Source organism: Paramormyrops kingsleyae, chromosome 18 (assembly GCF_048594095.1).
Source record: "Paramormyrops kingsleyae isolate MSU_618 chromosome 18, PKINGS_0.4, whole genome shotgun sequence".
Lineage (NCBI taxonomy): Eukaryota > Metazoa > Chordata > Actinopteri > Osteoglossiformes > Mormyridae > Paramormyrops > Paramormyrops kingsleyae.
The window spans coordinates 22,210,127-22,232,294 of NC_132814.1; the positions used below are offsets into that span (position 1 = coordinate 22,210,127).

Below are 22,168 nucleotides of genomic sequence, written 5' to 3' on the forward strand. Positions count from 1 at the left end.
ACCTCCTCTACTTTTAATAGGAGTCCTGTGGGTGCTTAATTGAGGCTAAAGTTAAATGAAATGTTAAGCTATTCCTGATATCCGAGATTCTAACGCTGAAGATGCCTGGATCTCAGGTGGATATCATTCTACGTTCAAAAACCTGCGAAGGATCCAGACATACCCAATGAGGAGGCACAGGTAAACTAATTAGGCTTGAGTGCCAGTTTTAGCTCCCCCTATAGGCGGGAGGTCATACCTGGCCATGTTAACCTCCGCCATCCCACATCTTTGTGAATTAGCCATAATTGTTTAACCCCCTTACACGTGGGAAAGGAAGCCTTTATCGGAAGAGCAAATGTTTGACTCCACCTGGGCTCTTAGCCAAGGTCGGCGGCGCTTAATTCCCGGACTCGTTTCAAAAGGGCTGGCACTGAGCCAGAAACTTTCTCAGATATATAAACATTTAGGCTGTTTTGAAAGCTTATGCTTAACACTGAAGGATAAGGCTCATAATTGCACAGATAATGAGACGCATTCAGAGCTTTGTTTTGATAGCCTGTGCCAAAGTCGTCACGGTGACAAGGAGACGTTCACCTGCCTTTCAACTGCACTCGTTTGTTGGGCAAAACAAACCTGGTTATCAACAAAAACAATTACCCCCCCCCCCCACCTTCCCCCATCACTGCTGATTGCTAATTGGTTCATTTAAACATAAACATTGGGAAAATAGTTTTTTTTGGCACAGGTGAATGGTGTGATGCTAAAGTTTCTTGTTAGGTTGCTGAATGTATGTGTGAGAGATTTCTACTCAATAGTCGATCTGTTGATTCACGAAATGCGTATTTATTTTGCTGAGTGAAACTGATTTTTTTCTGGATCTAATCATGACAAGATATTTGGGTCTTTTACGTACAGTCATTTCAGTTTCAAAGTGTAAAATGCAAACGCGACTTGCAGGGGCTGTCAGGTGGTTGGCATGCGGTAGGGAAGGTTCCGCTCCCTGTCTGTGCTGTTATACCTTTTAAGCTGCCCCAATCTGCACCCCTGACCTGAAACCCTCACACTCTTCCGTCTCCCTCCCAGGGATCTGAACTACAACAACCTGCAGGAGTTCCCAGCTGCTATCAGGACGCTGGCCAAACTTCAGGAGCTGTGAGTGTTCCCACCCCGATAAAATCCGGTCCTGCTGCCGCCGCCACCCTGTTTCCCAGCATGCTTTTCAGCCGGACGCCAAAGAATAGCTGCTTCATGCTATGTGGAGTCCGTTCCCCTATCGAAGGTTTCATTCATTCCGTCACTCTGCTGCTGGCAAACAGGACTACAAACAGTCGCTCTAGAACCGCATTTTATTAATTGACAAACGGAACTGGTCGCTATTAATGATGGTGGACGATCACCAAGGCTAGCTAGTCACTTTTCCTGCCTTTATTATCCATTTATTTGAATAATTTTTATTTCTGCGACTGCAAGGTGTTGGCACCTGAGCCAAGCCTTCCATGTTTACACCTATCGCCCCCCCGGTAATTGGCGACCCACAGGGTCTCGAACGCTCCCTGGAGGTGATATAAAAGCCGGATGAGATACCATAACTTTTTTATTAACCCCCCCTTTAAGGAGTAATGAAGTCGATTATGGTTCGTCACGCTAGACCATCGTAGTAATCTGGATTCATACTGCAGTCTATCAGATCCAGCCTGCTTCGAGTAACCAGATCCTGTCTTTCATTTATCACAGAAGCCCTTTTCACTTACTGTTATCTTTCGTGGCTCTTCCATGGCGTTCATGAGTCCCGTTTGGGGTTTGGTGTTGGTGTGTCTGTTCACTGTGTCATGGTTCGCTGTGACGCTGAGGCTGAAGCCTGTCTCTGTCTGACAGGGGCTTCCACAACAATGACATCAGGTGCATCCCAGAGGGTGCCTTCGTGGGGAACCCGCTCTTGCAGACTATGTAGGCCACTCAAACTCTCTTATTTTGGTGTTTGTATTTGTAGTGAATTTTTTTATTGTCTGGGCGCCTCTGTCTCTACATCAAGACAAAGGAGCTACTGATATATTTATCGATGTGTCATCATACCAAAGTAACATGTGCATGGAGAACATTTCTTGGAAGTTGGAAAGTAGTTCTCTGCATGTTCCTGAGAAGGTGCTCTCCCTCCCCCCCCCCTCCAGCCATTTCTACGAAAATCCAATTCAGTTTGTGGGAAGATCAGCCTTCCAGTTCCTGCCCAAACTGCACACACTGTGAGTGTTTCCCATCCATTTCCTCAGCATGAAATAAAGGGTGACATATTTTAGCAGCTAGCATATTTCATAAGGTCTAGCAGATAGTTCTGGCTGAAGGTGTCATCTTTCTCTTGCTGCCAGTTCATTGTCAGATGAAAACCGAAATCTGATTTCAATACCCAGAATTTAGTCCAGATTTTCGTATTAAAAAGTACATTTGACATATTTTGCAGATGCTTTCATCCAAAGTGACACATGTTTTTAAGAGAACAGAGTCAGCTAACTAGAGTAGTTGGAGGTAAAGGGCCTTGCATTAGTTGCCCAATGATGAGCGACTCTGCCAACGACGGGATTTAAACAGGCAACCATCTAACTCTAAGCATAGCATGTTAGCATGCTAAGCCACACACTGCCCTCAAGTCAATGAAGTCATGAGATCTCTTCCGCTAATAAAAAATAATCAGTTGAGATCTAGAATAACAAGTGTCTCATCCTAGTACCAAAATCTTCTATAATGTAACTGGGAATAAATCAGTGCATTTTATCAGCTTGTTTGCCCTTCAGATTTTTGCTATGTTTTTACCCTGATTTGGTGCATGGTGCTGGATCAGATGTTCCTTTATAACAGGGGTAGGGAACCTGATCCATGGAGGACCGGTCCGGGTTTTTGGGATGACCTCTCAATCAGCCAATAATAAAGCAGTGGTTCTCAACTCCAGGCCTGGGGAGCCACTGTGATTGGCTGATTGAGAGGCCATCCCAAAGACCTGCACCCACACCGGCTCTCCATGGATCAGGGTCCCTATCCCTGCTTTATAGGATTTCTGAAAGCATTAATAATCTGCTGAGAACATGAGTTCGCTGAAGGAGGGTAGGCAGCTTGCAGGTGTCTCGACTGCGCTCTGGTCTGGCGGGGCACAGAAGCCTTCAGCCACGTTCCGATTGCCCCTTTTATTTATGGCATCTTAACGGGCAGCTAATGAGGTTAGTCCATCTCTTCCAGGTCCCTCAATGGAGCAACAGAAATCAAGGAATTCCCTGATCTCAAAGGAACCACCAGTCTGGAAATTTTGTACGTGTTTCCCTTCTCTCATCTTTCCAGCTTTATTATTTTTAATAACCAGACCGATAAATAAGGATTCAGTTGTGTCATGTCACTCATGTTAATCGGCATCATGATAATCACCGTAAAACAAAAACATACAATGTGAATCATACAATGTCGCTCTGTCTTACGTAATGAACAGGGCTGAGTGTTTCATTCTCTTTCATTGGCAAGTTATCGCTGATGGAAAAATGTCTCTAACTGCAACTGACAAGTTTGAACGTCACGGAGGTCTTGCCAGTGGAAAAAAGGTCCTCCGCAAACACTCCTTTACCCAGGGGGCAAAAATTGGGGGCATACGAGATAGACAATGGGGGTGGAGGGGAAAGGCAGCCCCATCTGTGCCATGGTGCCACCTCATGGTGGGTTTTTTGTGGTGTCTATGCCATCCCTGGCTGTCTCTCATTTCAGCAGGGGGGCGGGATTCTCAGTGGTTTCACCCCATACCTGCTCACATCCTCCTTCTCTTGCTCCTTCTCTTGCAGGACCCTGACCAGAGCAGGCCTCACTTCCTTGCCCCAGGGACTGTGCCAGCAGCTACCCAGCTTAAGAGTGCTGTGAGTATGCCCCCTACTGCCCCAACGCCATCACCAGCCCAGCCACCTCTACCCAAACAAAAAAATGAGAGTACTCATCATGCCATGATTACCCATCGTGCAAATGTTGGAATTAGTAACTATGCAATTGCTGGGATTAGTCATTGTGTTATCGATGGGATTGATCTGTATGTTAATGTTGGGATTAGTTGGCGGCTTGTTGTTGGGCTTAGTAATTATGCTGATGTTTGGATTAGTTATTGGGTCATTGTTGGGATTGCTTATTGTGTTAATGATGGGATTAGCCATTGGCCCAGTGTTGATACGCGTATTACTCCGTAGCACATTGCTAGGATGTTAGGTCATCGTTAAGATGTTGCGTAGCTTGTAGTTGTCAGAGTCACAATTTCTTCTCTGGTCCTGATGTGTTCATCATATCATCTGATTACATCCATCCATTCATCATCAAACAAGTTTTCCAGTACTAGTCCATGTGGGGGTTGGAGCCTATCCCAGGCTGCACAGGCCCTCGTGCAGGGGAACTCCCTGGATGGGATGCCAGTTGTTCTTCATAATGGAAACCCATTAAATAGACCAAGCAAGAGCAGAGACACATACATTTTCATAACTGCAGTTATGGGCTATCCACCAAAATAGCTCACTGTGCTCACTGTGGCACATATAAATCAAGCGAGCCATTTGGACAAACATATCCACATGTGGCTGGGAGTCAAAGTCTATGGCGTAAGGTTTGATGTGGAGCATCGTTCAGGAAGTGCGCACTTCTTTATCTAGAACAGAAAGTTAAACATGAAGCTGAAAACCCACTGGGAGGTACAATGGACGGCAAAGGAGCCCCACTCCTGCTTGGCTCTGAACTCCCTCTCATGATGTTTTAACAGGGAACTGTCGTATAACCAGATAGAGGAGCTGCCCAGCTTTCATCACTGCCAGCACCTGCAGGAAATGTACGTGTGGTGGCCTCAACGATGAGACGGTGATCTGTAACACTTCCACACCACTGCTACGCTCACCTGTGTTTCCTCTGCATTTAATTCCCTGAAGCATTTTCAACAGAGAGTTTACTGTCATATTCAAAGCAAACAGGAGGCAGCACTATACCATGAAAATCTTACACCGCATATCCTTCCAGCCACCATGAAACAGAAACACAGAGGTGCTAAAAACAGAATACAATTAAACAGTAAATCAATAAGACAATAAATGAGAATAATTATGCAAGTTCTGTTTTACTCCCGATGAATGACACTAAACGTGAAGGACCTCATGCACATTGTGTTTTTGCCCGTGGTATGATACCCAACACTGCTGTGCCACCTTGTGACTACTCCCCCTGGTGGTCAGAAGGAGTCACACCAATGGCTGTTTCGAATTTCCGCAGCGGTCTCCAGCACAACCTGATACAGGAAATCGAAGCCGGAACGTTCCACCAGCTTGCCTCACTGCGCTCCATGTGAGTGGCCCCCACCTCCCAGCTCCATCTGCCTCCCCCTGCCCCATCCTCTAAAAGATAATTAAGAAAATGTGTGGTGAGGTGATGGTGATGCACCCCCCCCCCCCCCCCTTAAAAATCTCATGCTCCTTTCATGGCTCTGCTCAACATCATTTGACAGTGCGAAAGAGCACTTCAGCAAGTGTTACACACAGGAATCAACATGCCCAAAGGTTGCGGTCGGCTGTGTCGATCTCACACCTTAGGGTAGAGAATGACCCGCACGGCCAATCTGGAGCAGCGTACTCTTCCTCCTTGGCATGAACCAGTGGCATCCAACTCTAATATGAGCTCTTCCCTCAAGGGGGCCATCTGAGCTATTTTTTGAGCCGAATGAGAAACGAGAGAGAGCAAAAAACATGTAACATCTCTATTCCGTTATTCTGTAAGAAAGCCCAGTCTATGCTGATCACTTAAACAGAAGATTACAAAGCTGAAAATTTTAAAATGAGTTATAAGTATGTAATGGGCTGTATAACACTGGATCCGGCACCTCTGCCATAGAGGAAAACACCGAAGACATTGCAGCTGAGCGAGTATATCGGTGGCTAGCCAGCAACTTGCCTGATTCTTGTCGTCCCGATTCGCCCCTTGCAGAGACCTCAGCTGGAACCGCATAGCGACCATTCATGAAGCCGCCTTCGTCTCCCTGCAGTCCCTGGTGAAACTGTGAGTCTCCCTCCCGCCCCCCATCCCTCATACCGCATTAGATTCGCTGAGAATAAATGTGAGCTTCGCCTACACAGAGATCCAGCTTCATTAGTGCATATGGTTCAGTTGTGTAACCGTGAAGATGCTTTGCTTGGCGCCGATTACAGTAATTTTAGCCGTAATTATGAAAAACCCAGCTGTGAAATAAACGGCAGAGAAGCGAATGTGAACGTGAAGCGCGAATGAAGTTTACCGTATTACTTCAGTAATGCAGAATAATTAAGGATTTACGAGCACCTAATCAAAAACATAACCCCTGTAATCATAAATATCCACTTCTCAGTACCTATAACAATCAAACGGCATGGCGTACAATTTAACACACAATTTAAGCATGATTGACCTCTCCTACATTAAGACTCAATTGCACAACTTTTTGGCCACAGTCCTTGGGCCTTTGTCACATTGCTACCATTACTGAGAAATCTAGAGTCGTCAAAGCAGTGTACTCTTCATGAGATCATCAGCATGACTGGAATCATCTGTGTGTCTGTCTGTAGGGACCTATCCGACAACCTCCTCAGCTCGCTACCTCTGGAGGGCCTCGCCAGTTTGACCCACCTCAAATTGAGGGGCAACAAAGCTCTGTCTGGCTCCTTCAGAGAGGAGGACTTCCCCAAGATGAGGTAGGCTTTCCTTCTACAGCACCATCCACTCTACAGCTTAGACCTGTGGAGATGGAAGACAGCAAATCCTTGTATCCGTTATTAGAGCTAGACGTGAATTCACCTCATGATAGATGCAGGTTCAATCACGTCACGTCAGAGAAACGCTGGATGGCAGTATTCTGATCCATGTTCATACCTCTCAATGTAATGTGCCTTCAAATAAAATCTGCTTTAGCAACTATGTGTGTACAAATCAACACAAAACAAACACCACCCATACCTACGAAATGTCTTTATAATTGCAGCACGTTCGAGGTTTGTGTCGATACTCCTTGCAGGCACAGAAGAAGATTGTACCGACCTGTTGTAGGTAACTGCTTAAAAAAGAGGCTCTTCATAAATACCTCAGCTTTACAGTGATTCAAACGATGCCCAAGGCAATGGACGCTCTCCAGTCGTGGAGGGGCCCAACCTTCAAGGGAAGACAGAGCGACGATTGTTCATAACAGAGAATCGGCTAATAATGGAAAGGATGCAGGAGACATTTAATGGTGTTTCAGATCTCAGCACTTAAGTAAAAAAAGGCAGTGTCTAAAGCTTGTGTTTGAGTAGGATTATTTTGTCATTTTACCTTGTTAAGAAGATGTCTACAAGCATTCCACTGCTGCTGGAAACATGTGCTTATGGCACTGCAGCGGTTTTGCAAAAGAAAAAGCTGATGTAGTTCTGCGGGTGACAGGCTCTTCATCCATCCACTCATCTTCCAACCACTCATCCTGATCCAGGTCTCTGCTGTTGACATGCTGTAGGAAAACAAGGTGGTTATTCTAGCCTTCAAGCAAATTTTGTTCCAAAACAGAATATTCCGTGCCAAAAAAACCTAACATTTACAGCAGGGACCTTAGATTTTAGCCCCACATGTCATTTTACTGGCATTGTCAATGTCTCAGTCATCTTCCAGAAAGCCCTCAAGATCTTCTGAACGAGCACGTCATAAGGGTCCCCCTTGATGTTTCAACAGGGTCATCGAGATGCCGTATGCTTACCAGTGCTGCGTCTACGGCGTCTGCAACGGCAACTACAAGGCCGGCAGCCACTGGGAAGCCGAGAAGCTGCAAAACCAGGAGGAAGACCTGCAGAAGAGGAACATAGGCCTGTTCCCGCTACACCCCGACACTAACTGTAAGGCCTGCTGTGAGTGTTGCTGCTTGAGTGCAGCCAGGCAGGAGAGCAGAATCACATAAAAAAAAAATCACATAAAAAATAGCTACCTCTCAGATAGGAAAAAATATGCAGGACGGGTAAAGCGGATTTGTGCGATGTCTGTTTTTCCACTTTGCAGTTTTATTTATATGTTACGAACCCCTGTCACCCCGCGCTTATTTTTAATCTTCCTGACATTGTTTTTGTCTCACTAAATTCATTATCATGTGCCTGTAACTTCAGCCAGACCATAATACAGACGTGTGTCCAGGTAAGACATGGCACTGGAATAAAGTCTCTGGTTGCTGTTAGCATAGCTTATATTCGAAAGCGCTCTGTCACAAACCCGAGGCAGGCATGCTCTCTGTTTCTGACTCCGACGTCTGCGTCCAGTGCTGTTAAAACATGTTTCTTCCTTCACCAACTCCTGACAGATTAAATATGCAGCAACATTTTTCTTAAAATATGTCCCTCCCAGAAAACCCTTTCAAACTGTATACTTGAAAGGAGCCTACAGTAATTAGACTCGTTTGATACAATCACAGCAGTCTGAAGGCGCTTTTCCGATCAAACAAAAGATTACAAAACAAAGGATAAATTAAGCACACACCGAAAGAGTGATGTAATCTTGTCAGACATTAATTAAAGTGATTTATGTGGCCATCACAAATAAATCTGCAGGTTTAGCAATACTTTATAAAACGATGATCTGTTTGTTTCATTTCACTGAAAATTCCAAATATAGAACAGAATAATCCTTGTGCCTAAATAAATTACATCTACAAACTATAATGTGAGGAACCAATACGGAAATGTGTTTCATTTCGGAATTTCAGAGAAAAATGCTCTTTTCCCTGGATTCTCCTGGGTTGCTGTTGCAGAATTTAGTGCCTCCAGACAGCAGGTTGTGCTTTAGTCTATCAGCTTCCATTAGGACAAGGATCTGCCATTTTGCACACCATCCATCATCATCGATTTTTAAGTTTTACTGTCACGTGTTCAGAGGAACACAGTGAATTTCTTATGCCACTGTTGCAGGGAAGGGGACACTTGCATGGGGGACAATAGGGCAGACAGCAGTGCAGTACAGGAGGAACAGCAGTGCAATACAGGACAGACAGCAGTGCAGTACATGAGGAACAGCAGTGTAATACAGGACAGACAGCAGTGCAGTACAGGACAGACAGCAGTGCAATACAGGACAGACAGCAGTACAATACAGGACAGACAGCAGTGCAATACAGGTCAAACAGCAGTGCAATACAGGACAGACAGCAGTGCAATACAGGACAGACAGCAGTGCAATACAGGACAGACAGCAGTGCAATACAGGACTGACAGCAGTGCAGAACAGGACAGACAGCAGTGCAGTACAGGACAGACAGCAGTGCAATACAGGTCAAACAGCAGTGCAGTACAGGACAGACAGCAGTGCAATACAGGACTGACAGCAGTGCAGTACAGGGCAGACAAGTCAAGTCTGTGCAATTGAAGAATGAGTAAACAAATAAGTAATGTAATGGCAATAAGGATGTGCAAATAGACGACTGTATAGTAAGTAATTATACTGATTAAGGACGGAAGTGGAGCAGCAATGCAGTGGGGAGACAGATGCAAGTTGTTCAGAGTCCTCGTGGCTTGGAAAGAGCACATTAAAAACACTAATATTTACTTATAAGCAGAGACAACCGTTATCGTTCTTCGTCATTGTGAGAGGACTATCTGGATTTAAACAATGCTGTACGCGGCCATGATATCTTGAGACGCTAAATTATCGATTTAGCAGAACGTCATAAATCTCAAGTAACAGGAGGGAACATGAGGAAAAACAGAGAGATATGATTGACTAGCCACGCAAAAAAGGAACCCTCTCCCCCTGGTTATTGCTGTGTGCTTTCCGTGTAATCTGTCATGGAGGATTTAACGAAAACACATGAGTGCAGTTTCTTTGGTATGTTTCTGAGAGGCAAAAACTCCGATTGCAAGCAGTTGAGCCAAATGTCTTTATTTATGATGTATGGTACTCTACTTTCATGCCAAACCCCACAAGTTATGATGACAGGCTTATTATTAAGACACAAAAAGGTGATTTATTTATTTATTTTACGCTTTTCTGACAAAAAAATGGTACCTCTTGACAACAAAAATAACCGTGACTAAATTTTGTGTTGCCACAAAAACTCAAACGCAACGCAACTTAAAATTATTGGTATGACTAACGAGGCAATTGTGGTTAGCTTCCTAGCTAATTTTATATCAGGTAAAATGGGCAACTGACCTTTATGTTCGAGTAGTTGATGGAGAGTCATGACCTTCTGTTCCAGATGATCTGGATATGGAGGAGTTCCAGCTGGAAGCTGAAGACTCCAAACTCCAGGCCAGCATTCAGTGTACGCCCACTCCAGGTAAATCGCATCGGCAGATGCACAAAGGTCGTAGTCCATGGTCTATTAGGAGCAGTTATTTCACAACTATCTTTGCACTGATGCCAGTTTCCATTTGATTACCATTGCAGGTCCCTTCAAGCCATGTGACTATATGATCGACAGCTGGGTGGTCAGGCTGGGGATGTGGGCCATCACCGTGGTCTCCCTAGTGGGCAATAGCTTGCTCATCGTCACCGTTTTTACCTCGCCCAGCTACCTGTCCCCGGTCAAGTTTGTCATCGGCGCCATTGGGGGAGCCAACCTGCTGATGGGGCTGTGCACGGGCACCCTGGCCCTGGTGGATGCCCTTACCTTCGGGCAGTTCGCCAAGTATGGCGCCCGCTGGGAGACAGGCCCGGGATGCCAGGCAACTGGCTTCCTCTCAGTCTTCGCCTCTGAGGCATCCATCCTCTTTCTCACGCTGGCGGCAGTGCAGTGCAGCGTGTCGGTGTCCTGTGTCCGTGCCTACAGGAAGTCGCCGTCCTTTGGCAGCGTCAAGGCAGCCGCCCTCTGTTGCGTGGCGCTCTCCCTCATGGTGGGGGCCCTGCCGCTCTTCTGGGTCGGGGAGTACGGCTCCTCGCCCCTCTGCCTGCCATCCCCCTTGCCGGAAGGTCAACCCTCCACCTTGGGCTACATGGTGGCCTTGATCATGATGAACACGCTCTGCTTCCTGGTCATCACCGGCACCTACATCAAGCTCTACTGGGACCTGATGAAGGGCGAGTTTGATAGCATCTGGGACTGCGCCATGATCAAGCATGTGGCCTGGCTCATCTTCACCAACTGCCTGCTCTACTGCCCCGTGGCCTTCCTCACCTTCTCCTCCCTGTTGGGCCTCTTTCGCATTGGCGAGGAGGCCATCAAGTCGGTCCTCCTGGTCTTGCTGCCTCTCCCTGCTAGCCTCAACCCCCTCATCTACCTGCTCTTCAACCCGCATTTCAAGGAAGATCTCCGTCTGCTCTGGAGAAGGTCTCGGCCCGGCCGGGAAGAGACCCTGGACTTCTTTGCTTCTGAGGAGACGGAGAAAAGCTCATACGACTCCACGCAGGCCCTGGTGTCCTTCTCCGAGGTGGACGTGCTGTACGAGAGCACAGTCCAGCCCACGCTGGAGCCTTTACACTACACGGCCACTTCATCACCAATCCCTCTCATCCCCTGCCAACAAGAAGGCCCCCTTAAGAAGGAAAACGGGACTACGTCTCACCGTGGCACGCGGACCCAGCATGAGGAGCCTGAGCGGAATAGCGCCCTCTTCCCATCTAAAACCCACCATTCGCCCCGCTTTTCCTTCCACTCCTGAACAACTGACTGTTCACGTAACACAGAACTGTAATGGGAAACAGGTCCTACTACAAAGCAGGCCTCTCAGCATTGAAAAAAAAATAGACCAATCAAATTTCAGACAGTGGAACAACATCCACAAGGTGGTGACAGTGAGCATTCAGATGACAGCTGTCAAGAAGCTCAGTTGTTTCTTTTTGTGTTTGTATATAAATACATAAATACAGAGACCTCATCATCATACACTTTGTAAAGTCAATTAAACTGCATTTATAGGCTTACTTTGGCAGACATGAAACCGGGGCGTTATTTTGAAAGGCTGAAGGACAAACATCCAGTTAATGGACCTATTACCTCTGAAAACCGATATTCACAAGGGCGGTTTTAGTCCCCACAGGAAAAACTCCTAGTGGTCTTCTACTCCATGAACAGCCATTCTTATTAAACCAGAAATGGTTGTATCTGATTTTTCTTTTACCAGCCGATTATAAAATTCAGTGCAAATGCTGATCGCAGCCGACTTGGTGATAAAAAATTTAAAAAAAGCCCCCCGGCACCATGCAAAAATAGACCATTTTCAAAGAAATGCATTCAGACATAACTGGTATGCCTCCCTGTTTGGCTTCAGCTATGTGCTTTGATCCCTTTGATGTCGGATGGCAAGCCGTCACTTGCTACATCACTCCTGGTCTGTAAAGAACTTAGACACGTCTAAGGTATTTCAGATAATTTATATCCAGACCTTCACTTTCTTATAGCAAATGAGAACAGTTCATAGCTTTGTTTATTTAACAGCGTTAAGTAAATATTCATTTGAGTGGCATCATCGGCATGGACCAGGCTGAATGTCAGACCAGAAGTGATTTGCAGCTGTGAAGATGTTTTACATTACATTTAATTTATGTAGCAGACACATCACTCTTAAGACAACATACAATTAAAGGTCAGACAGTCCCTGGAGCAACTGGGGTTTAAGTGCCTCTCTCAAGTGCCCATCGGCAAAATCACTAGTCAAAACTCAAGATTTGAGCCAGTGACTTTCCACACACTACTGATTCCTACATCAAAATCTCTGAAAGAAGATTGTGTGGTGCTGATGGACAGTTAGCTGTTGATTTATCACTTACTGTCCTTAGAAAAATAAGGACCAATCAAATTTCAGACAGTGGAACAACATCCACTAGGTGGTGACAGTGAGCATCCAGATGACAGCTGTCAAGCCATTAATACAGGCAGGAAAAAAATCGTCAAAGGGAGGTGGGATGCAGGTGGTAAAATTTGCCAAACGGTTGTGCCAGGCTTGCACCGGCAAAACGTCTTGCTGGCTAATGCTAACACCACCCTCTAGCCCCAGTTAGCGAGCAGATTTCCAGGACAATGCACATCAGGAGGCTGCTGTCTGCTTCCGGGAGACTCCCAGAACTTCACCGAGAAGTGGGACGTCTACGTTGTTTTTCAGTGTCGAATGCAGTCCAGCAAAAAAAATACGAGTGCGACGTCTGTGCGCTAAAGCTAGTGACCTGATGGTACGGAGTGATACAGCCTAATTGATGCAGCAGCGTTAACGTGATGGTCTGATTGTCGCGTTTGACAAGGAATCTCGATCGACCTGCAATAAAACATAGACCTGCAGATTGCGATCAAAGGATTGGTAACCACTGCACTACACAACATTAACTTAACATGTCAATTCGGTAATTGTCCTTCACCACACACCACAATGATAGAAAATGCTATCATTTTCTAAATTGTATTTAATCAGACAATAAGAAAGAAACTTTTAAAAAATACTCGAGAGTTGGGTATTTGTTGTCCACGTGTGACAACCGACTCCTTCAAAACCCCGGGTTTGTAAAGTAGGCTAGCTATTGTACATACAGAGTAACTACCTCTGAAATAGCATGCTAATATTCCTCTGTATCCCAATATGTTTTCCTATTATATTCAAATATATAATTTTATATTGAAAAATAAAGCTTTTAGATGTACAAAGCAGATTTACTATTTTGGATGTATATATTTTCAAACCTCTGTAAACAATGAAATGTATGATCAAATAAAATTATTAATTTTATTAAAAACAGCCGTTGTCTTTGTGATGCATCTTCCTGGGTCATTCTATCTACTATTCTTAGAAGAAAAAAAAAAGACAAAGATAATTCCACCTACAAAGCTTTTAGGATTACTCATAGCATCAAGACTAAACTATATTTACCTAGAGAACAGCACTTTGAACCTGGAGTAAGGCCCACAACAGTCAAACTAATAGTTTTTTCTCAAAACATTTACTGCTACTCAGATCAAAAGGCGTGCGTTTACAGCACATAAAGGAACGTTTGTCTCTGTGAAAACACCAGCCAGAGAGCAGATACATCAATATGATGGACATTAAAACCACCTGCCTAATAAAGTGTAAGTCCCTTTCCTGCTGCAAAATCAGCTCTGAACCATCGAGGCATGGACTCCACAAGACCTTTGAAGGTGTCCCTTGGTCTCTGGCACTAAGACGTTAGCAACAGATCCTTTAAGTCCTGTACGTTGGGGGTGGTGCCTCCATGGATCGGACTTGTTTGTCAGCACATCCCACAGACGCTCCACTGGATTGAGATCTGGGGGATCTGGAGGCCAAGCCACCACCTACAACTCTTTTTCATGTTTCTCAAACCATTTCTGACCAATTTTTGCAGTGTGGCAGCACATTATCCTGCTGAAAGAGGCCACTGCCATCAGGGAGTACCGTTGACATGAAGGGATGTACTTGAGTCTGCAACAATGTTTTGGCTGGCGGTACGTGTCAAAGTAACATCCATAGGAATGCTGTGACGCAAGGTTTCCCAACAGAGCATTGCCCAGAGTATCACACTTCCTCCGCCGACTTCCCCTCTACCTATAGTGCACCCTGGTGGCATCTCTTCCCCAGGTAAACCATGAACACACCTGGTGATTCACATGATGTAACAAAAAATGTGACTCATCATACAAGTGCAGTGGACATGGGTCAGCGGCTATGCAGCAAGCTGTGGTGACTGTCATAGCAAACATTAACTTTTTTAGCAATTTGTGCTACAGCAGCTCTCCTGTGTGATTGGACCAGACAGACTACCCCATTGCCGATTCACCAGTTGGCCTTCCTTGGACCACTTTTGGTCGGCACTGGCCACTGTATACCAGTAACACCCCACAAAACCTGCCATTTTGGAGATGCTCTGTCCCAGTTGTCTAGCTTGCCCCTTGTCAAAGTTGCTCAGATCCTTACATGCTTACATTTTTCCTGTTTGTTGGGTTGGGTATCTGAAGATTGGTAAGCTGTCTTAACCATAAAAAGGTGGGGTAAGGACTGGCTCCACTGTGTAAAGGTAGTCTTTTCTAAACTTAAATAAGCATGACTCATAGTTTTGTGCTTTACACAAAAGCAAAAAATACCACCCCCCCCCCCAGTCATGTATTGGTAGTAGGGGGCCCAGGTTTTTGTCTGCATTCATTTGGTGTTCGGTTGATCGAGACTGAACATCAGCACAGAAACAATGTTTAGAGCAGACAATGGATTAAAACTCAGTTGTCACAATCACGTCTATGTGCAGAGTAACCAGAAAGCAGATGTTCAACAGCATATGAAGAAACTTTCAGAAGAGGGAGGTGTGTAGGCTCTGGCTGATCAGAAGGTTGTTGGTTCAAGTCCCATGGCTGATAGGGATTTCACTGCTGGTCCCTTGAGCAAAGTCCCTAACCCACCAAGGACACGCCCTGACCCTGCTCTCAGATCCTCACTTGGACGTTGCTTTGGACAAAAGCTCCTGTCCTGTAATGTAATGTAATGTAACATCCTGAGAAGGTCTTGTTATGCTCACATCACCCCATCAGTCAAAGGAACTGGATGTACAAAAAACACTTAAACAAGAAGCAGGGAAATGTCCTGAATAGCAGAACATTTCCAGAGGAAGAAAACTGACCCCCTGATGTGTAAATAAGTAAAAGATAAAATTTATTATTGCTTGATATTGACAGTAGTACATACATATAGACAGAGAAACAACACAGGAAAACATAGAAATGTAAATCTACAGGCTGGTCTTCACCTTCTTCTGTGGTTCTTCTGGACCAAGCATCTCCCTCTTGCGAGATACCTTGCTCGCTGCATCTGGTTGATCCATCTCCTTCACACCCTTTGAACACGACTGAATTAGTATCCATCTGAACCTTTCAAATTTGGAAATGGGGGGGGGAGGTGTCGTCCGGGAACTGCATATCAAAGCTTCTGTCCACCCTGTGACTAACAACTCCCCCATGTTCAAAATGTCGACTTTACACAGACTTTGTGTTTTTACTTTCCGTTCACATTTGGGATCCTTAGCCACTCAGTTACAATTTGTGGGACTGCCAAAACCAAGCAAGTGAAAACTTGCATTTCCCCACTGTTAGAGTTATAAATTGCAAGGCAGCCTACATCAATATTTCTTCCTGGATATTAATCAAGCGCACACAAAGACACACCCCCACTCTGTGGTTTGGGACACCGCTCTTCAATTAGTGATTTAATGAAAAACGTTAGTAAGTAAATACTGTTTTTTTCTGAACACATAGTTGGCCAATTTGTTGCAATAGTTTGGAAACATCAAAATCTTTCCTTTGTCTATACTTTTCCAGACTTGGAAACAACCATAACATTCCATTAAAAAATCCATAATTTTTCCCTATTGCATAGGAACCATGATTAAAGTTGTGCAAATAAGCAAATTCACTCAAGTTAATATTGCAAATAGGGTGTGATCCATTAATGGATGTTATATGAATAATACATTCCATTTATCATCCCGTAAGATTAAGATCCATGTCTCATACTTTCACAAAAACCACCTCAAGCAAATGTAAAAACTTTTGCAATACTTGCGGACTTCTTTTCAAATTTATGCGCTATTCATCAATAGTTTCAGTGCACATCTTCAAATTGCAAAAATCTAGGTTAATGGTAATGCCATTACTGCCTACTTAATGCTGCGGCCACCAGCTGTCATGCTACTCCCACAGAAAGATCTATGACCAGTTCTTGGCTGTTGTTCAGAGTGGCCCTATGCATGCTGAGAATCTCCCCCCCCCCCCCCCCCCACAAAACATGTTTGTCATCAGTCTCTGCTCTTTAAAAAAATAAAATAAACAACCCTGAAGGTAGCATTCAAAAAGCTACAATGAAATGAATCCATTAAACCACTGAGCAGTTGAAGAATAACCACACATGAAATATGCAAACTGCAAGCCTTAATGCACATAGGAAACAAGCAGCCTTTAAAATCTGCAACATTTCCAGATGACCTCAAAGAGCAGAAGAGACCATAGACCCACCAGATTCTGCTGCATGGCATGCTTCAAAGTCGACTTCTTGGCCTTCTCCAGGAACACCTGCCTGCTGTACTTGTATTCTGCAGACTGAGGAAACGGTCAACAGCTTCAGCCGTGACATCACACATGCTTCACTGCAGGATCAGACGCTAACAGCAGTTTACTAAACCCTGCTGGCTTCTTAAAAATACAACCCCATCCCACCCAAAAGTTTCTCTACTATTGGAAGTTTTCAAATCACAGATTCTATACCTAAGAACTGCATAAAGGTCACAGCCGACGTATTGAGAAATGGAGTTTCCATACACCAACATAAGTCCGATTGCCACTATCTGCCAAGTCAGCCGAAGAAAACCCCCCCACACATCACATGAAGCTGGACGCGATCACCTGCCCATACTCACGATGTCGGCCATGAGGGGGTCATCCGGGTTGGGTTCAGCCATGAGAAGCTGGATGGAAGTCAGCACGGTGGAGATGTTCAGGGACGGTCTCCACGCTCCCTGTCATGAATAAATGCCATATAGTCATCAATACTTCACTTAATCAACTAACCAAGCCACTGATCCCTGTTCTTAATGTCCAGAAACATGCTGACAATTCCATGTCAAGCCAAGAATCTAATAGCATTAGGAGCATGTTACTTATTGGGTAAATCATCATCTTAAGAACATTTAGGAGCTTTGTGTGGTGTGTGAGCCAGAAACAGGGCCCATCAATATTAAAAGGTTGGACACCACTAGTTGAGACCTTGAAAAGCTCAGGGGGGCAGGTGATGTAGTTTTACTTTAAACTGTAAGGTAATTGTTTAATGTACTTTTCAGAGAGGAAAGAGACCATTTTTAGCTAAAAAAAACAGTGGAGGAACTTTGATACCTTTGGCGGCAACTTAAGAGCATCAAGGCAGATGCGTCCACCATTGTCAATATTAGGGTGGTAGATTGGCGTCAGAAAACGAATTTTGGGAGGTTCAAAAGGATACCTAAGAAAACAAACCATTAGATATTTTCAAAAACACTAGAAGTGTCATTGTTTGCAGAATAAAAAGGCAGATGGTACGTACATTTTATACACAACTGATCGAACTATTAAAGACAAAAATATGTTTTTGAAGTAAGTAGTTTTTAAACCAGGTTGCTGCTCACCGTTCTGGGACCTTGATCTCAAGTGAAAACACACCACCCTCATATGGCGTGTTCACCCCTCCCACTAATTCTGCAATTATAAAAATGAATCCATCAGCACACTAAAGGGGGATTCAGCAGCTACCACCAGGCAGTGAATGATCATTACTACAAGATGCAGTTATTTTTCTGACAAAGTAAGACTTAAAGTAGTTAAAGTAGAATATGAAGACAGAGGACATTAATGTCATCTGCTGCATGTACAAGACTCAGTGTCAAAGGAATGTTTGGGTCACAGTTTAACAGTAGGTACGATATATCCATACAGCTGTCAGTATCTATCATTACTCGTTTTTTCAATATACTACCACGTCTGGGTCAGGATTTCCACAAGAATACAAGCTCCTGACATACCGATTTACTATTAGCTGCAAGTGTAACCACAGGAGAATGCTGTCAACGTATTGTTTTTAATTAATGAGCAACAGGAGTGCAGCTTTCCCCCCCAGATGATAATTCTATAGACCACATTTAAGGGTGATTATTCAGAATCACAAGTCACGGCCAAAATCGGCATTTACCGTATTATACCACTTGATGGAATTGTTTGCCTTTCCAAACAGAACAAATAGCATTCCATAGAATTGCATAGAATAGAATTGAATATAATAGAATAGAATAGCAAACTTTTGCCATTGTCTGTGCCACAGTTAGCTTTAGGTAGGGATAAATGTACCAACATACGGATTCGTTTCACATTTGCTGTGACAGAAAACAAGCCTCAGTACAAACGGTGTAGGACGCCAGTAAAACACCACAAAGTGCTTTTCTGAAATGAACAGAAACAAATCGTTGCTATTTCTTTTAATGCGTCTGAAATTCAATGCTATTTATTGAACTATGCACCGATACCAGTTTTTTCAGACTGAGTACTGATGCTGGCTGTCTGGTACTCAACGATACCGAAACTAATTTTTGTAATTTACAAAATCGCGGCGAATCAAGTTTACCAGCACTAAATTGATGTATGGTGAAAACCAGGCCGCTCACCGGCTTTGAGCTCGCCCACGTCGTGCTCCGTCTGCCAGCAGGACACCCCAGGCGGCGGCTCGGTGCCCAGCAACTGCAGCTCCCGCTTCAGGCGGCTGATCCGCTGCATTTTGGCACCCGTCTGCCGGGAAAACAGGAGGCGTGAAGGGGCTCGGTGCGGCAGCATGACGGCGGACCAGCTCGCATTCCAGCAAAAGGCCAACCCGTTACCATACATAAGGCTCAGACAGTTCGTTTAATCCGTTACGCGAAACACTTACCTGACCACGTCAGTCAATGTACTGTTATTAATGGTTTACAGAAAAAATACGAGAGACAGACACCGGTGGGGACTGGGGAATACGATTTGATTTTCCCTCGTCTTTCGAATGTGGACAATCGCGTCATCGAGCGCTTCTACCGAAGTGATTTCTGGGTGTTGTAGTCATTTCCACATACATTTATAGGTTCAATATAAATTACAAAACTACAATTACCCATGATGCACGCGTACTTTATTTTGCGTTGTTTAGGCATTGTAGCCGATTGTCAAACAATCGATTTTGCAAACTTTTGATTTGCTTTCTGAGTAACGTTCAGTTAGACAATGGCACTGAGACAGATTCTGGTTAAACACAGCAAATAAGCTTTAATGGTAATATACACTCCAAAGATGCTTTGCATAGTGGAAACCTACCCAGCTCTACTGTCCTGCTAGCCTGTTCAATTACAATGTTTAAACTTCACCCCATGAAATAATATACATGTGCTGCATTGCTAAAAGCACGAGAGAAACTTTATGCTCCCAGCATACTTTTCAGTACTTGTTACAGCCTTGCAGCGCCAGGATTCTTACAGTACTAATACATTTTTATAATGCGGATATTTTTGCCACTAGGCATTTTGTCCCAAATCCCTTCTAATTGCCAATATCCAGGCATGAAAAGCCTAACAGGTTTCAGAATGAAATGAGCTGAGGAAGCGCAAAACCAGCCCAAGTACTCAGGACAATGGAAAAGCTGAACCTGTTCAGAAAATTAACATCTTGTTTTATTGGTTATTTGTTAATTTATCAAAGCTTTACAATGTTTTAAGTGGTTTAAAATCCTCAGCAGCTCAGTATGTACAGGTGGAACAATCGTTTCATGTCAAACTGCAACAACCAAATAAGACTCAAATTCCGCATATAACACTTGGAAGCCGCCGCGAAAAGTTTTTGCCTCTGTCAGCCTCGTCTTCCATGCGGATTCACGTGGAAACCAAGTATGCCACCCGGTGAACTCTCAGCGTACCTACCATAAGACCTCCTGAATCAAAACCAATCAATCAAATCAATCATTGGTATGTCAGCACTGAATTCCCCCATATACAGTGCAGACAGAAAGTCTTTAGAATCAGAATCAGGTTTATTTGTCAAGTGTGTGTGTGGCACAGGAATTTGTTTCCGGCAGTTGGCGTCTCTCCAAACCAGTACAGATTAAATACAATATAAAGGACATCTTATTTACAGACAGAACAATGTACATAAAGTGTAAACAACATACAAGGTGCAAAGTGATTTGTTCTGCTGTCCTAACTGTCCATTGCAGTCTGTTCCTGTCCTGTTTGGTTGCTGCTCCAAACCAGACTGTGATGGAGGAGCACATGACGGACTTGATGACTGCTGAGTAGAACTGGATCAGCAGTTCCTGTGGGAGCTTGTACTTCCTAAGTTGTCGCAGGAGGTACACCCTCTTGTGGGCAGTTGTGATTGTGGGCAGTGGTGGCTTGATGGTTAGGGACATGCACTTGTAATTAAAAGATGGCAGGTTTGAATCTCAGACCGGCAAGGCATCACTGAGGTACTCTGAGCAAGGCACTGCTCCCTGGGTGCTGAATTAGCTGCCCCCGAGTATGTCACATATAGGTTAAATTTTGACGACACATTTTGTTGTTGTGTGGTGTGTCAAAAATGCCAATTAATTTCTAAATTCTAATTCTCTGATGTGCCGTTTTGAGGAGGGAGAAGATGTGGTTCTCCCATTTCAGGGCCTCATTTATCAACCGTTCGTAGAAACTGTCCTGAATTCCATCCTACGAATGAAATTTAGAATGTTCGTAAGTACAAAAAAAATCCAAATTTATCAAACGTGTGGAGGCCAGTTGTTGATAAATCCCACATGTTCTTACTCAGGTGCTCGTGCCCGTTCATAGTCATTTGCATTCAGAAACGCCCTCAATTGACCATATTTGGTAACACTACATCCTTTAAAAACCATGCAGAAAATCCTAGTTTTTTTTACCAGAAAATAATGGCCAAGAAAGCAAAAAAAAAAAACTTCAGTGACAGTGAGATCGAGGTCCTCGTTGTCGAGGTCGAAATGAACCAAACATTGCTGTTTGGTTCCCTTAGCTCTGGGTAACCAATAAAAAAAAGAATACTGACTGTGAGAAAGTGACAGAGGCAATAAATGCGGTCGGTTAGAGGGGAGGTCCCGGTCAGAAAAAATGGTTCGATATCAAACTAAATACGAAAAAACGTGTTTCGGCACACAGACAGGACAGATCTGCTACCGGGGGTGGACAGATCACTACAGAGCTGACGACGTTTGACACGCGTGTTGCCAGCATTATTGGAGACACTGCTTTGTCTGGTATCAGTGCGCACGGAGACAGTGACAAGCTGGCTCCACCAACAGATCAAGCAGGACCATCCAGTTTCCACAACGAAGGTAAATCAAACAGTTTGCAAACCTTGTATTTTGAAATGTAACAACATCCTTTTAAACTATATAATGAAATGAGACGCTTGATGTGACACTTAAATAATTAACTGAGATTTTACTAGAAATATTCCGTCAAAGTAAAAATGTTTGTTTTAATACAGAAGCTGTGCCAAGTCCGGTGGTCACGCAGGAGGAGCAGCTACGGGTCGAGCAGCCGGTACAGGTGTTCCGGGCAATTCAGTTTCCCTATGTTTCCCCTGTCGCGCGCTGATTTGTACACGGTTTCGCTGTTGTTTTCATGTCTTTTTACGAAGCTCTTGAGGTAAACAAGCCATATATTTTAAAACATCACATGCCTTTTTGATGTTTTTTGTTTTTACAGATAATAA

General features: G+C 44.3%; 2 protein-coding genes and 1 long non-coding RNA gene across 4 annotated transcripts in view; 1 reads left to right on the forward strand and 2 right to left on the reverse strand.

Moving 5' to 3' along the window:
* The window catches only part of lgr6 (leucine-rich repeat containing G protein-coupled receptor 6), a 78,408-nt gene extending 64,740 nt beyond the window's left edge, over nucleotides 1-13,668 (forward strand). For both annotated transcript variants that reach the window (XM_023834039.2, XM_023834040.2), the window contains 12 exons: nucleotides 1,066-1,134; nucleotides 1,858-1,929; nucleotides 2,151-2,222; nucleotides 3,208-3,276; nucleotides 3,795-3,866; nucleotides 4,748-4,813; nucleotides 5,248-5,319; nucleotides 5,956-6,027; nucleotides 6,570-6,695; nucleotides 7,699-7,859; nucleotides 10,205-10,285; nucleotides 10,396-13,668. In XM_023834039.2, coding sequence (XP_023689807.2) covers nucleotides 1,066-1,134; nucleotides 1,858-1,929; nucleotides 2,151-2,222; nucleotides 3,208-3,276; nucleotides 3,795-3,866; nucleotides 4,748-4,813; nucleotides 5,248-5,319; nucleotides 5,956-6,027; nucleotides 6,570-6,695; nucleotides 7,699-7,859; nucleotides 10,205-10,285; nucleotides 10,396-11,606 — 2,143 coding nt within the window. In that variant the 3' untranslated portion in view covers nucleotides 11,607-13,668. The remainder of the gene's footprint in view (nucleotides 1-1,065; nucleotides 1,135-1,857; nucleotides 1,930-2,150; nucleotides 2,223-3,207; nucleotides 3,277-3,794; nucleotides 3,867-4,747; nucleotides 4,814-5,247; nucleotides 5,320-5,955; nucleotides 6,028-6,569; nucleotides 6,696-7,698; nucleotides 7,860-10,204; nucleotides 10,286-10,395) is intronic.
* On the reverse strand, nucleotides 3,347-10,230 carry LOC111855257 (uncharacterized). The gene is made up of 7 exons (XR_011983471.1): nucleotides 10,159-10,230; nucleotides 7,724-7,810; nucleotides 7,309-7,480; nucleotides 7,082-7,149; nucleotides 5,923-6,738; nucleotides 5,560-5,675; nucleotides 3,347-5,369 (listed from the first exon to the last, which is right to left on the reverse strand). It is a non-coding gene; the product is annotated as an uncharacterized lncRNA (long non-coding RNA).
* Nucleotides 13,669-15,546: 1,878 nt separating the features above from the next.
* ube2t (ubiquitin-conjugating enzyme E2T (putative)) lies at nucleotides 15,547-19,494 on the reverse strand. Its single transcript, XM_023834088.2, has 7 exons — nucleotides 19,356-19,494; nucleotides 19,096-19,216; nucleotides 18,067-18,136; nucleotides 17,798-17,903; nucleotides 17,326-17,424; nucleotides 16,925-17,008; nucleotides 15,547-15,750 (listed from the first exon to the last, which is right to left on the reverse strand). Exons 2-7 carry the CDS (start codon nucleotides 19,202-19,204, stop codon nucleotides 15,646-15,648), a joined length of 573 nt encoding a protein of 190 aa, XP_023689856.2. The 5' UTR covers nucleotides 19,205-19,216; nucleotides 19,356-19,494; the 3' UTR covers nucleotides 15,547-15,645.
* Between the last annotated feature and the right edge of the window lie 2,674 nt (nucleotides 19,495-22,168).

What these genes read in the sequence shown, in the direction of transcription:
- ube2t (XM_023834088.2), bottom strand. Translation starts at nt 19,204, where the DNA reads ATGCAGCGGATCAGCCGCCTGAAGCGGGAGCTGCAGTTGCTGGGCACC. An exon ending in CGTGGGCGAGCTCAAAGCCG is followed by an intron (nt 18,137 to 19,095) that starts GTGAGCGGCCTG and finishes TTATAATTGCAG; the next exon opens with AATTAGTGGGAGGGGTGAAC. An exon ending in ATGCCATGCAGCAGAATCTG is followed by an intron (nt 15,751 to 16,924) that starts GTGGGTCTATGG and finishes TCGTGTTCAAAG; the next exon opens with GGTGTGAAGGAGATGGATCA.